Source organism: Columba livia, unplaced genomic scaffold, assembly GCF_036013475.1.
Source record: "Columba livia isolate bColLiv1 breed racing homer unplaced genomic scaffold, bColLiv1.pat.W.v2 Scaffold_206, whole genome shotgun sequence".
Lineage (NCBI taxonomy): Eukaryota > Metazoa > Chordata > Aves > Columbiformes > Columbidae > Columba > Columba livia.
In genome coordinates, this window is record NW_027043202.1 from 136,063 (window position 1) to 150,524 (window position 14,462).

General features: G+C 52.7%; 1 protein-coding gene across 1 annotated transcript; it reads right to left on the bottom strand.

Moving 5' to 3' along the window:
- Window positions 1-1,982: 1,982 nt before the first annotated feature.
- Window positions 1,983-2,906, bottom strand: LOC135577984 (olfactory receptor 14J1-like). The gene has a single exon (XM_065048139.1). It carries the CDS (start codon window positions 2,904-2,906, stop codon window positions 1,983-1,985), a length of 924 nt encoding a protein of 307 aa, XP_064904211.1.
- Between the last annotated feature and the right edge of the window lie 11,556 nt (window positions 2,907-14,462).

Genomic DNA, 14,462 nt, shown 5'->3' on the forward strand with positions numbered 1-14,462 from the left:
TGACAGGATGAAGGGGCAGAATAAAGACGTTCAACAGTGTTGGCCCAAGTACTCATCACTGAGGGATGCTGCTGGAAACCGGCTAAACAGAGGACTTTGTACCACTGATGATATTTGGGCTTGGTCATCCAGCCAACTCCCCACCCATCACAACATCCACATCTTTATCCCAGATCTCCCCAATCTGCTCTAAGGCACCACAGGAGACCATGTCTGGGGCCTTGCAAAACTACATGTACACAACACGCCTTTCTTTCCCCTGCCCATTTGGGTTCAGCAATCCCTTCCTTGTCCTTCGACAGCCTGGACATGGCTGCAGGAGAATGTGGCCCTCTCCCATCTCTCTCCCAGGGACAGAGATAGGTTGACCAGACCATAATTCTCCCAGTTCTCCTTCCTGCTATTCTTGAAGATGGGCTTTGTCCTCTGCCATTTTAAAGGACCACTGCACCTCTCTGATTACTGTGGCACTTTTGAGACCACAATCCAGAATTTCCCACAGGGAAAGAGGAGCAGATGCAGGACTGTGTAGAACAGCATGTGATGGAGATGGCAAAGGTGATGGAGCAAACAGGGACACTTGCCGTGAGCCTGTCCAAGTAAGCTGAGATGAATCTCACTGGGCCACTGGGGTTTGTCTGTGGAGTCACACACAGAAATATCAGGGTTCTGTCAGGTGTCCAAGTCTGAGCTGGCTTCACGGACTGTGAAACACATTGAGACATTCAGGGTCAGACACTTTCCCTTATACACACAGAGGCAGAAGTCACAGTGTCTCTCTGGCCTTCTGTTCCTAGAGATTGGGAGGCTCCTCAGCCGCACGGTGTGTTCCCATGTTCTGCATTCATCTTTGATGTCCCTCATCATTAGGAATGGACATTGGCTCAAGGAAGCACATCCCAGTGCTGCATTCTGGTGGTTTCCTATGGGATATTAGTCCCAACATGACGTGACCTCAATAAACTGTCTGTCTCACAGGCCTTCATGGAACAACAAAGAATAGCTGATGGTATTTGTGCTGACTTGGGTTTGTGTCACCTCACGTACGTGATGTGCATGCTCACATCTCATCTGTACAATGCAAACATGAACCTCTCACCTACTCATTCAGTGTAATTCCATTAAGAGACAAAGAACTCTGAGCTGGGGTGAGAGGCCAGTGCTGGAAATGATGGTTGTGAAGGGCCAGTCCATGACAATGCCCTGGGGCAGCTTCTTTGGGGTGTGCAGTGCACAGGGGCACAGCCCAGCCCCTGCTCTGCTGGTCCTGCAGGTCTCTGGCAGGAGCCTGGCTGTGAGAGGACACTGCTGTGTGCCAGCCACACACAGTTCAGCTGTACTCTGATGTTTCAACCTCCAGGCTGCTTTCTTGTGAGAGTTCTTGAAAGAAACTTGAAGAAGACCTAAGCCTTTTGGCACTGCCCATAGGAGATCACCTTTCTATCTGGAAAGGCTGTTGTGAGGCCAGCTCTGTCACAGCAGTGCCCATTGCCTGTCCCTGCCTGCGCTCACAGCACTGACACACAGCAGGACGGTGACCAAGCTGCCAGAGCACTCAGGCCTTGCACCAACACCAGGGATGAGAAGGAGAGTGTGGAGTGGAACCAGAACAGCTCTGGAAGAACAAGCGCTGCTGCTCCCTGGCCGGGCTACCACGCTGGACTCTTTTCCCCTCCTCCCATGTACACATGACCTGTCCCTGCAGCTCCAAACAGGCCTTGCAGGAAGAATATCAGTGAAAAAAAAATCACTGCAGAGCCCTTTATTTTGTTTAAATACACAGAGAGCATGGGTCCATATTTATACAGCCAGTGGGTTTGAAAAAAAGCTGACAATGAATTAGAAAGGGGATGACAAAATTATCATGATTTATTAAAAAATAAACACCACCAACACACACACACACACAAGTCTGGGCCTCTAATGAGTTACATTAAAACTGTTATTTGTTAAAGAGAAGATAATGAACACTTTATTATTTTTCAAATGCATCCCTCCATTAGTTTCCTCAGGGCATCCTTGAGCTCCCTGTTCCTCATGCTGTAGATGAGGGGGTTCAATGTTGGAGGTATCAGCGAGTATAGAACAGACACCAGCAGGTCCAAGGATGGGGAAGAGATGGAGGGGGGCTTCAGGTAGGCAAAAAAGGAGGTGCTAGCAAACAGAGAGATGACAGCCAGGTGAGGGAGGCAGGTGGAAAAGGCTTTGTGCCGTCCCTGCTCAGAGGAGATCCTCAGCACGGCCCTCAAGATCTGCACATAGGACACCACGATGAAAATGCAGCACATAAAAACCAAACAGGCACTAACCACAATAAGCCCAAGTTCCCTGAGGTAGGAGTGTGAGCAGGAGAGCTTGAGGATCTGGGGGATTTCACAGAAGAACTGGCCCAGGGCATTGCCCTTGCACAGGGGCAGTGAAAACGTATTGGCCGTGTGCACCAGAGCATTGAGAAACCCAGTGGCCCAGGCAGCTGCTGCCATGTGGACACAAGCTCTGCTGCCCAGGAGGGTCCCGTAGTGCAGGGGTTTGCAGATGGCAACGTAGCGGTCATAGGACATGACTGTGAGCATAGAATACTCTGCTACTATCAAGAAGGAAAACGAAAAGAGCTGTGCAACACATCCTGAGTATGAGATGTCCCTGGTGTCCCAGAAGGAATTGGCCATGGATTTGGGCACAGTGGTGGAGATGGAGCCCAGGTCGAGGAGGGCGAGGTTGAGCAGGAAGAAGTACATGGGGGTGTGGAGGTGCTGGTCCCAGGCTATGGTGGTGATGATGAGGCCGTTGCCCAGGAGGGCAGCCAGGTAGATGCCCAGGAAGAGCCAGAAGTGCAAGAGCTGCAGCTCCCGTGTGTCTGTGAACGGCAGGAGGAGGAACTGGCTGATGGAGCTGCTGTTGGACATTGGCTGCCTGTGGGCATTAGGACCTATGCGAGGAGGAAAAGGCAGTGACAAGTTAGAAGGACTTCTCTGAGGAAAGTAAACATGCTGTTTCTCAATGAAAACCTCTTCCCTGATAGAAGGATGTTTCAGCTCATTCTCTCTTTCTACCAGCTGAGAAAAACAGCTCATCACAGTTTAAAATGCAGCTTGGGCATCTGGTTTTCATGAACGCATGTCTGGGGCAAGAGCCCCTGAGTTGGTATCAGAAAAAGAAGTGACCCACACTCCCACCCCAACCCCAGAGAGCAAGAGCACCAGGGACAGGTGGAGAAACAGGGAAGGACACTGCAGTGCTACCAGTAAATAAAGCAAGGACAGAAAGGCAGACGGGCATGCTGTGGAACCTTCTCCTGAACCGGCTGTGCTGATGCCACTCACATGACACTGGAGAGCAAGTACTTTTAGCACCTTTTTTGAGTACCCCGTTCCAGGAACCCTTCACCTGGAGGTCCAGCTGCTGAGGTGGAGACTCGTGACCTGGACCCCATGGCTTTGGGGCAGAGGGTCTGCTGGGGAGGAGAGGAGACCAGGGGTTGCACTGGGAAATGTGTCTGCACTGCAGGGGATTGCAGGGGGGTTCCTAAATCCCGTCCCTGGCATATCTGGTAGGAGCTCCTTCTCCCTGCCCATGTCTGTGCTGCCTGCAGCTGTGTGTCTGTCCCTGCTCTGCTCCCTGTCAGTGTCACAGACCCCGTCCCACCCGCTGTGTGCTCAGCTCTGTCCTGCTCACACCTCCTGGCACTGCCCAGGGGCAGCTCTGTGTGTGCAGGGGCTCAGGAGCAGCTCAGACCAGTCCTAACGAGAACTGGGCTCTCAGTGTCTGCTCCAAAGAGATAAATAAATCCCCATCTCCCACTGCACACCCAGCCAACCAAGAGTGGAAAACTGACAGCACAGACTCCTTCCCTTGCAGCTGTTCCTGTCTCGATGTTGTTGTTCAGAAGGACCCTCTGCCATGTCTGTGGGGGGATCTGGAGCTCTGAGCAGCCCTGACCCACACAGCCCCCTTCAACCCCACAAGCTCCCTGCCTGCCCTGCCGGGGGTCGCTCCTTCCACCCACAGCTGCTGCCATGGGATCTCCCGGGCAGGCTGAGCGCTGACCCTGGCAGGCGGCAGAGTCCCTGCCCGGCACAGCCCTGGGGTGCAGGGACCCTGCTCTGCAGGACAGCCCTGGGCACCCCTGGGTGCTCCCCCTGCAATCACCCTCAGCAGAAGCTGCCATCATGCCCTGTCCCTCTGACAGTGCAGCAGGGATGTGCTGGTCTGGAGTGTGTTCTTCTCTACAACAGAGATACTGTGAGAAAGACCTTAGAGATCCTGCAAACTGTGTCTTGTGGCGGCTTTAGGAGATCCCTCCAGGAAATGCAGCTGCCTGGTCCTACAGCGAAAGTCTTACTGTGTCAGGATTCTGAAGATTTGTGTCTCATTGAGTCCATAGCAACCAACCACCTACATTGCCTTTCCCAGGAGAACAGCCCAGCTCAGCAGCTCAGGAGCAGCCCAAGGCACTTTAATGACCCCTCTGGTGGGTTTGGTGCTGAGTCCATGAACCTCAGACCCTGAGGGGAAGCTGAAGAAACTTCTCAAGAAGTCAAAGTCAGATGTCAACTCCAAAGTTTCTTGTAATGTTAATGGGTCCCACTGAGGGACACAGCTGAAGAAATGACCCCAGAGTTCGGTTAGAGCAGAAAACTGGAGGCAGTGATGACAGGTCAGGAAAAGCAAAGTAAAGGTCTCTCTGATGCTGCGTAAACCTGGATGTGTTTCATTAACCAAAGAACTAAGCCCTGACCCCCAACCCTGGGGAGTCAGATCCTGTCCATCCCACGTTGCCCAGGGCCCTTCCTGGGACAGTGTGATGTGGGGCTGTGCAAGGCCAAGGGCAGGACTATGGTCCCACACCTCCCAGGTTCCTGGCTGGGGACAAGGAGGCCATGAGGCCCCTGTGCTGGAAGGACAAGGTGTCTCCTCACAGGCATCAGAGGTGCAGACAACAGCCATAGCCAAGGGGAGAAGGAGCTCATGTCTGGTGGGGCTTTCAGCCTCTTTACATCCCGTGATCATCTCCACGACAGCCTGTCCTGTGCTGTGGCATCCCCTGCACCTCTGTCCCTGCAGGCTGGAGACATCCCCCCTGCTGCCCCACCTTGCTCTTGTCTGAGCATCTTCCTTCCTTTGCTGAGATCTCTCCATCCTCCCCAGCTGGTCCTTGAAGCACAAAGCCTTGGGCTGATGCAGACTCCCTCTGCTGACCTGCTCCCCCACAGCACTGCCCTTCCACTCTCATTCCTTTCTGCCCATGTCCAGCCTGGACCTCCCCAGCTGCACTTTGGGCCATTATTTCTTTCTCAAGCTCTTTCCCACTCTGAAGAAAAACTCCACCACCTCTGAAACCGCCCTTCAAGCACTCTCAGGCTACTCCTGCACTGCTGCAGCCTCCCCAGCGCTGCGGGGCCAAAGCAGCCCAGGTCCCTCAGCACCCCACACCATGTGCACAAGGTGCTGAACCTGCCTTGGCACAGCCCTGCACTCTCCAGTTCCTCCCTGCTGCTCCAAACTGGGAAGCCGCACACTGGCACACACCCGTGTGTGTGGGTCACACCAGTGCTGAACCGAATGGGATGAGAACTGCAGGTGTCTGGGTCCCCACGCTCCTCCTCATGCAGCCCCGTGTGCAGCTGCCTTGTTCATGGTGAGCGTGCACCACGGGCTGGTGTGGGGACCTTGTAGTGCCCAGGCCCTTCTCCTCAGGGTCACTGCTCAGCCTGTCAGGTCCTGCTCTGTCCTGATGGATGGGGTTGTTCTCCTGCCCCAATACAGAACTGGTCACTTCCCTTTTTAAATCTTTAGAGCTTTCTGATGGGCGAACACCAGATTTTCTCAAGGTCTGCACTGTCCCTTGACTGAAGCTCTATTTGTTCAGCTCATAATGTTTGCATGCAGACGGCTTATCCTGATAAGGGTGTCTCTCCCAAGATACCAGGACGTGGAGTTTAAGGGCACTACAAATACCATCTTCTGGAGAAACTGTGGGGCCTTGGGCGTCTGATACTCATAGTGCCAAAGGTCTGGACTTTGAGGGGAAGTTTCTCTTCATATGAGAGAGCAGCAGGAATGCGTGGAGCTCTGCCTGGGGACAGACAATGTCAGCTGAAGGTTGAGGAGTCAGCATGAGAGGGCAGAACAACATGGGCAATGTTGAGGTGACTGGACATCAGGTACAGACTCACTGATGAGGAAGAGGAATGAGATGAGGCCTCCTTCAGACAAATGAAAGAAGCCTCATGTTTCCAGGCCATGTCCTCATGGCAGACCTGAGATATCCCAATATCTGCACGGTACCGGCCATCCAGGAGGGTTTGGAGCCCATTGACAACATTTCCTGACACGGGTGACTGAGGAGTCAGTGGGGTGAGGTGCCCTGTGGGACTTCACACTTACAAACCAGAAAGAGTTGGTCAGGATGGAACAGTCAGGGATGGAAAGTGGAGCTGAGGCTCCTGGGAGATGAGAACAAGGCCAAGAGCAGGATTTCAGGAGAGCAAGCTTTGGCCTGCTGAGGGACCTGCTTGGGTCCTATGGGATATGACCTTGGTGTCTGCAGAGCTTTTCTCTCCCGTCTCCTCCCTCCTGTCTCCCACCTGCTGTTGTGTAGCATTTTTTACCCTTTCTCAAATACAATATCCCAGAGGTGCTGCCAGCATCACTGAGTGGCTCAGATTTGGCAAGGACTGGGTCCATCTTGGAGCAGCTGAAATCGGCTCTGTCTGACATTGGTCAAACTCCTGTTGTCTTCTCAGAGAGGTGACAACTGTAGCACACCCACACCTACCCCCAGTTCCAAGAGTTTATCATGTAAACCCAATAGAGAGTGACAATGTGTTGGGTGTTACAAACTACATGATCATGTAGAAGAAATGGACAAGATCTTCTGTCAGCAACTCAAGGAGGAAGTCACCAGTCAATGAGCAGGTTCCTATGGGGAACTGTAATTGCTATGGGGAACTCAAGGAGGAAGTCACCAGTCAATGAGCAGGTTCCTATGGGGAACTGTAATTGCTCTGACATTAACTGGCCTGGCAAAGTGGCAAGTGCCATCAGTCCAAAGGATCTTGGGCCAACTGCTTAACATGTCTGCATTGTGGGCCAATGAGAGTGATGCTCAGCTGGATCTGGAACTGGGAAACAAGGAATAGCTGGTGAGGGATGTGAACATCAGTGTCCACCTTGGCTGTTGTGACCAGGACACAGTGGGGTCCCAGGCACCAGAGGGGAGGGAGGAAGGCCAGCAGCAGAGCACAGGCTGGTGGGCTCCAGAGGAGAAGACTTTGACATACTGGGGGATGGTGGGCAAAATGGTGCCATGGAAGTAGATCTGAAGGGTGAAGGAGCTCAGGAAATCTGATAATCCTTACAGGAAATCCTGCTCCAAGCACAAGAATGATCTCTCCAAGTACCCATGAACAGAAGCATTTATCTCGTGAGGCTGCTCCTCTGAACTGATGGAGCTCCAGGGCACAAAGGCAGCACACAGAGGTGGGAGCAGGGGAAGCTGCAAAGGAGGAATTTAGAAACCTTGTCCATGGATGTGGGGATGATACCAAAGCTGCCCTGGACTTGGTACCTGCAGGGGAGGCTGAGGGCGGCAAGATGAGCTGACAGAGCTTCCTTACAGAAAAAGGCCAGGATAACATAGACCTGCTGCTGAACTTCATAAGAGTAGAATCAGACAGGACTGAGGTTCTTCATGGCTTCTTTGCCTCCATCTTCACCAGCAAGGTCTCCTGGACTTTGTTCCTGAAGGCAGGAGTCTGGAGAACACCCAGCAGTGGATGGGGCTCAAGTCAGGGGTGACCTGAGCAAACTCAGACACCATTACAGAACAGGAGATGGGTCACTTGACCAGCTCCCTGAACACAAGTATCTCTGTGCTGTGGCACCTGAGATTGCCAGGAACACCCACCTCTTGGTCCAGAGTTGTGTGATTCTTCTTGAGGTGTCCTGGCCTGTCTCCTTGCTCAAGTGATGCTTTAGCACCCACTTCTCTGACACATTCAGTCTTTATCAGGAGATTCTCTACATCAGTATATACTGGAGATTGTTGATAACAGCTGTTTTGGAAATGAGGGCATTGGGACGGGGACGGAAATATAAGAAATCTGGCTTTATTATTATTTATCATGGAAATGGACCATTCAGCCAGCCAGCCACAGTCCAGGAGGTTCCTCCAGTGCATTGGTGAGAACCGCCTCATGCAGATGGTGGAGGAGCCGACTAGGAGAGGTGCACTGCTGGATCTCATCCTCACTAACAAGGAGGGTCTGGACGAAGCAGTAAAGGTTGAGGGCTGCCTGGGCTGCAGTGACCACGAGATGGTGGAGTTCAGCATCTTGTGTGGCAGGAACAGAAGAGCAAGTACAATTGCAACCCTGGACTTTAGCAGGGCTAACTTTGGCCTTTTCAAGCAATTGCTGGGGGAAATCCCATGGGCAAGACTGCTTGAAGGAAAAGGGGCCCAAGATAGCTGGATTGCATTCAGAGATTGCTTCTTCCACGCTCGGGATCAGAGCATCCCCACACGTAGGAAGTCAAGGAAGGGAGCCAGGAGGCCTGCGTGGTTGAATAGGGACCTGTTGGGTATGCTCAAGCAGAAAAGGAGAGTTTACAGGTCATGGAGGCAGGGGCTGGCACCTTGGGAGGAATATAAGGCTGCTGTTAGAGGATGTAGGAAGGCAGCTAGGATAGCCAAGGCCTCCTTAGAATTACAGCTGGCGAGAGGGGTCAAGGACAGCAAAAAGAACTGTTTCAAATACACAGCAGATAAAACTAATACCAGAGGCAATGTAGGCCCACTGATGAATGGGGTGGGTGCCCTGGTGGCAGAAGATACAGAGAAGGCAGAATTACTGAATGCTTCTTTGTCTCTGTCTACTCTGCCGGAGGCTGTCCTGGGGAGCCCTGTACCCCTGAGACCCCCGATGAAGCCAGGTCAGTGGAGGAGTTTGCTTTAGTCGATGAGGACTGGGTTAGGGAGCAATGAAATAGTCTGGGCATCCATAAATCCATGGGTCCAGATGGGATGCACCCGCGGGTGCTGAGGGAGCTGGCTGAAGTCATTGCTGGACTGCTCTCCATCATCTTTGCCAAGTCTTGGGAAACGGGAGAGGTGCCCGAGGATTGGAGGAAAGCGAATGTCACTGCAGTCTTCAAAAAGGGCAAGAAGGAGGACCCGGGTAATTATAGACCGGTCAGCCTCACCTCTGTCCCTGGGAAAGTAATGGAACAGCTTATCCTTGGTGCCATCTCAAGGCATATCAAGGATAAGAGGGTTATTAGGGGCAGTCAGCATGGCTTTACCAAGGGTAAGTCGTGCTTGACCAACCTCATAGCCTTTTATGAGAATGTAACAAGGTGGATGGATGATGGCAGAGCGGTGGATGTGGTCTACCTTGACTTCAGTAAAGCCTTTGACACAGTCTCCCGCAGCATCCTCACAGCTAAGTTGAGGAAGTGTGGTCTAGACAATAGAGTAGTGAGGTGGGTTGCAAACTGGCTTAAGTTGGAGGCCAGTATCTAGTGCAGTGCCTCAGGGGTCAGTACTGGGGCCAATATTATTCAATATATTCATTAACGATTTAGACGAGGGAATTGAGTGACTGTCAGCAAGTTTGCTGATGACACTAAGCTGGGAGGAGTGGCTGACACTGGAAGCTGTGCTGCCATCCAACGGGACCTGGACAGGCTGGAGAGTTGGGCGGGGAATAACCTGATGAAATTTAACAAGGACAAGTGTAGAGTCCTGCATCTGGGCAGGAACAACCCCAGGTTCCAGTATAGGTTGGGAAATTACATATTAGAGAGCAGTGTAGGGGAAAGGGACCTGGGGGTCCTGGTGGACAGCAGGGTGACCATGAGCCAGCACTGGGCCCTTGTGGCCAGGAAGGCCAATGGCATCCTGGGGTTTATTACAAGGGGGGTGGCTAGTAGATCGAGAGAGGTTCTCCTTCCCCTCTACTCCACCCTGGTGAGACCACACCTGAAATATTGTGTCCAGTTCTGGGCCCCTCAGTTCCAGCAGGACAGGGAACTGCTGGAGAGGGTCCAGCGTAGGGCAACAAAGATGATTAAGGGAGTGGAGCATCTCCCTTATGAAGAAAGGCTGAGGGAGCTGGGTCTCTTTAGTTTGGGGAAGAGGAGACTAAGGGGGGACCTCATTAATGTTTATAAATATATAAAGGGTGAGTGCCCTTATCTTTGCTTTGGAACTTGAGGCACTGGGGGAAAACTTGGAGGAATGTCAATTTCTGATGCTTCTGCTTCAGTCTCTTGATCGAAGGGACCTTGTCCCTCTAGCAAAGAGATGTCCAAACATCCCGTGCAGAAGAGAAGCAGCAGCTCTTTGCCGGTGATATTGAGAGCGGACTAAAGAGCAGGGCCCTGGAAGAGATGGAGGTGTTGTTCTTTTAGTTGCATCCAGCAAACGATTCAATAATTCGAGAATGAAACCATCCTGACATGAAGCACAGCGCTGGCCATTCCCGACTTCCATCACCAAAAGCAAAAGGCAGACCAGCTGCTTCTTTAAGGCAGCATAGACAAAATAAAGACGCTTAGAACCACAGCAACTCTTCTGTGCAAAACCTGATCATTTGATTGCTATGGAGAAATTCAGCCTCCCTGGGAAAAGAAGTTGGAATTTTGGGGAAATGACTCACCCAAGGCCTTCTTGGAGGAACGTTACGTTTGAATCCCATTTGACTCTCCAAACCAGCCTTTAAAGCTTGGTGTAGGAAAGAAGCAAACAGATTGATGTCTCCGGGAGCTCTGTGGTGCGATCAGACCAACTCTCTGGGCACTGCCCAGCGAGACACATGAAACTTCCCGCACGGACACAGCTCCCGAGCACGACTCCAGCCCTCCCTCATTGCTCCCTTGCATTTGTCAGCATGGCTTTTGCTGTTAATTTAGCAAGAACTCCTCCTGTTGGCAAATTACTGTTGGTAATACATAATACATAATGCATAATACATAATACATAATTGATAATAGATAATAGATAATAGATAATACATAATACATAATACATAATTAATACATAATACATAATTAATACATAATACATAATACATAAAACATGATACATAATACATAATACATAATACATAATACATAATTAATAATAGATAATAGATAATAGATAATAGATAATAGATAATACATAATACATAATACATAATACATAATACATAATTAATACATAATTAATACATAATACATAATACATATTGCATAATACATAATACATAATAGATAATACATAATACATAATACATAATACATGATACATAATACATAATTAATAATAGATAATAGATAATACATAATACATAATACATAATACATAATTAATACATAATTAATACATAATACATAATACATATTGCATAATACATAATACATAATACATAATACATAATACATAATACATAATACATAATACATAATACATAATACAGATTAAAGTGAAGTACACATTGCTGAGTCAACACCTTGAACTGGGCACCTGCTGAATTGGAACTGGGAGGCTTAGAGGAGCCAACACAGCTGTGATTTAGGGCCCAGCAAGTCCCGTGTGTCAAAAGTGTTCCAAATCGTGCCGAGGAAACAGATGCTTCCCACAGAACGATGTGGGTATCTCTAGATGTACATCACTACCTTTCTGGCCACGGCCCCAACTGACTCGTTGCGGCACAGCCCCGCAGCACCAGAACATGTCGCCGGTCACCTCCCGCCTGAGGAGCGCAGGTTGGACAGCTGTGGCAAGTTACTTGCTTTGTTCCATGTCAGTTTTACTCCTTTGGCTTTTCGGGAAGTGAGGCTGTTTCACGTCCACTCCATCATGACGTTCCAATTCCCCTGAAAGTGCTGGCGTCACCTTCTCCCAGAGAAGGACCGCGCTGTGAGCAGGAGGAATACACCAGTCCAAGCCAGGAAAAGAAGGGCTCTGCTCCGGGGACGTGGCGGTGCTGTGCTTTGTCCTGAGCCCCCGGCCGATCGCAATACAACTCTGCCCTTCCCAGGCAGAAATTCCCCGCAGGGCAACTGGGCAGCTGGAGCCTGGGGAGAGAGATGCTGCTGCTGCCCGGTGCTGCCCCAGCCATTGCAATCAGCTCTGGGTCTGTGCAGTGCACGGGGGTGCTGGGGAAGAGGAGGATGCTGCGAAGGCTGCAGCCCGGGCCATGCAGCAGCCACAGACAGCCATGGCTGGTTTGCAATGTGCCACACAGGGATCAGCAGCTGCTGCGGCTCTTGGCTGACTGGGTTTATACCTGAGCCTCCCTCCATTTCTGGGCCCCAGAAACCCAGGGCAGAGTAACTCGCATCTGAGACAAAGCTCTGAGCGGGTGGATTTCTTGTCAAGACCAGCACTGTTTGCGGCGCTTCTCCCCGGTGTCTCGGGCCTGAACGTGCTCTCGTGACGCTGGCAGCCTTGTGCATCAGAGCCTTGTGCAGAGATGGGTCATGGCTCAGATCTCCAGCAAGGGAGCGAGCAGCCGGCTCTTCCTGACTTGGAAGACCCTCGGTGGAGGAGAGGGACCACATGCGGGTTTGGAGGGTCTCGCCTGTATCAGCTCATGCAGGTGCTCCGAAACACCCCCGCAATGGGGAGGTTCCTTGTGAGACGAAGGGGATGCCGTACAGTGCAGGTCAACCAGGCCAAGTCGGCAATAGATCTCAAATGTTCCAAGTCCTGGACTGGAACTGGAGACAGGCGGGTGGGAAGGGAGCTTGAGGGGGATCCAGCCAGACTGCCGGCTTGCGGCAGCACCAGCCCAGGGCTTCCGGCAACCAAGGCCGGGACACCCCGAGGACAGAGATTTCCTGCAGCCTTCTTTGTCCCGAGGTGGAGCAGGAACAGAGGAGCACAGGGGGAAACTTGTCATTTTTTTTAATTGGCTTTATTGCTTTTGAAAACAATCCAAGGCCGAGCAGAGGCTGGCAGCACCATGTCCTCAGGGCAGGTGAACGCCGCGGTCGCGGCTCTACTCCTCTTGCTGTCCCGCGGTGCAGCTGCAGCGGAAAGCCCTGCGCAGAGCCCGGAGCGCCCTCCTGAACCGGGAAGGCTGTCGCCGTGGAGCCGGGCCCTGCGCTGGGCAGGCGATGTCTGCGCTGGTCTCTCCCCCATGCTCTGCAGACATTGGAGAAACCGTGTTCTCTTCTTCCTCCTTTGCAGCTGGGACGAGAGGGGCTGTGCTGGCCTGTCCCTCATCCTCTCCTGCCAAATGAGCCTCAATGGCTTCAAGTCCTGCAGGTGCTGGTGCTGCCATTGGAACATCCGTGCATTGGGCCAGGTCCTGCTGTTCCAGCGGTTGCTGGCCAGGTCCCTGGATCTCAGCCTCAGCCCTGCGCACCGCCTCACTGACGATGTACTCCACAATGTCTGACAGGTCCACATCGTCCTCTGTGGGGCTGTGCTGGGCAGGTGCTGGGCGCTCTGCCTCTGCTGCCGCCTCCGTGTCTGTGCTGGTCAAGCCAGACCCCTCCTGGGGACCTGCAGGGGCGTCCTGCAGGTGCTCCTGGACCGAGGGGTTGATCCAGGTGCTGTGGATGGTGTCTCCGCCTTGGCACCCCTCTTTGCTGTTCTCATCTTGCAAGTCCATGTGCTGGGCCAGGTCCTGCTGTTCCTCCGGTTCCTGGCCAGCTGCCATGATCTGAGCCACAGCCCTGCGCACGGCCTCACTGACGATGCGCTGGGCTGTGTCCCACAGAGCCGCGTCGTCGGCTGTGGCGCCCTGTGGGGCAGGTGCCGGGCACTCTGCCTCTGCTGCTGCCTCGCTGTTGGTGCTGCGAGGCCAGCCAGACCCCTCCTGGGGACCTTTATGGTGGTCCTGCGAGCGCTCCTGGACCGAGGGGGTGACCCAGGTGCTCTGGAGGGTGTGCTGGCCCAGGCTGTGGCCGATCTGCGGGCAGGAGGAGGAGCAGGACACCTCCTTGTCAGTTGGCATCTTGGGTCTCCTCTATCAAAGAGCCGCAACGGGCACCCAGGGGAGATGCTGCCTCGTGAGAAGCTGCTGCTCCTGAGAAGCTGCTGCTCCTGAGAAGCTGCTCTCCTGGGAGTGAGCACCCCAGGGCTCTCGCTCCTTAAATACCCGCACGGTCCGGGCGGGGACCCCCGTGTCACAATGGCCTCTGGTGATGTCGACCCCGTGTCACAATGGCCTCTGGTTATGACGTCACAGAGCCCGGGCAGTCGTCATGGAGACACCCACCTCCGGGCCCGGCTGGGACTGGCTGTGCATGGCGTGTGGCAGCCCCTGCTTGGAGGAGGAGGGAGCAGAGAATGGCGAGGGAAGCTGTCCCCAGCACACAGGACCCCCTCCCCCAGAGCTTTGCTCAGATGCTGCTGCCTGCTCCGCTGCACCTGCAAGAATCCGCATTCAGAGCTTGTTTGCAGGACAAACCAAGGGCCACTCGACAGCCTCACCACGCTGATTCTTTGTTTTTGTCGTGGTCTG

Coding starts and splice junctions, on each gene's coding strand:
- LOC135577984 (XM_065048139.1), bottom strand. CDS start 2,906: ATGTCCAACAGCAGCTCCATCAGCCAGTTCCTCCTCCTGCCGTTCACA.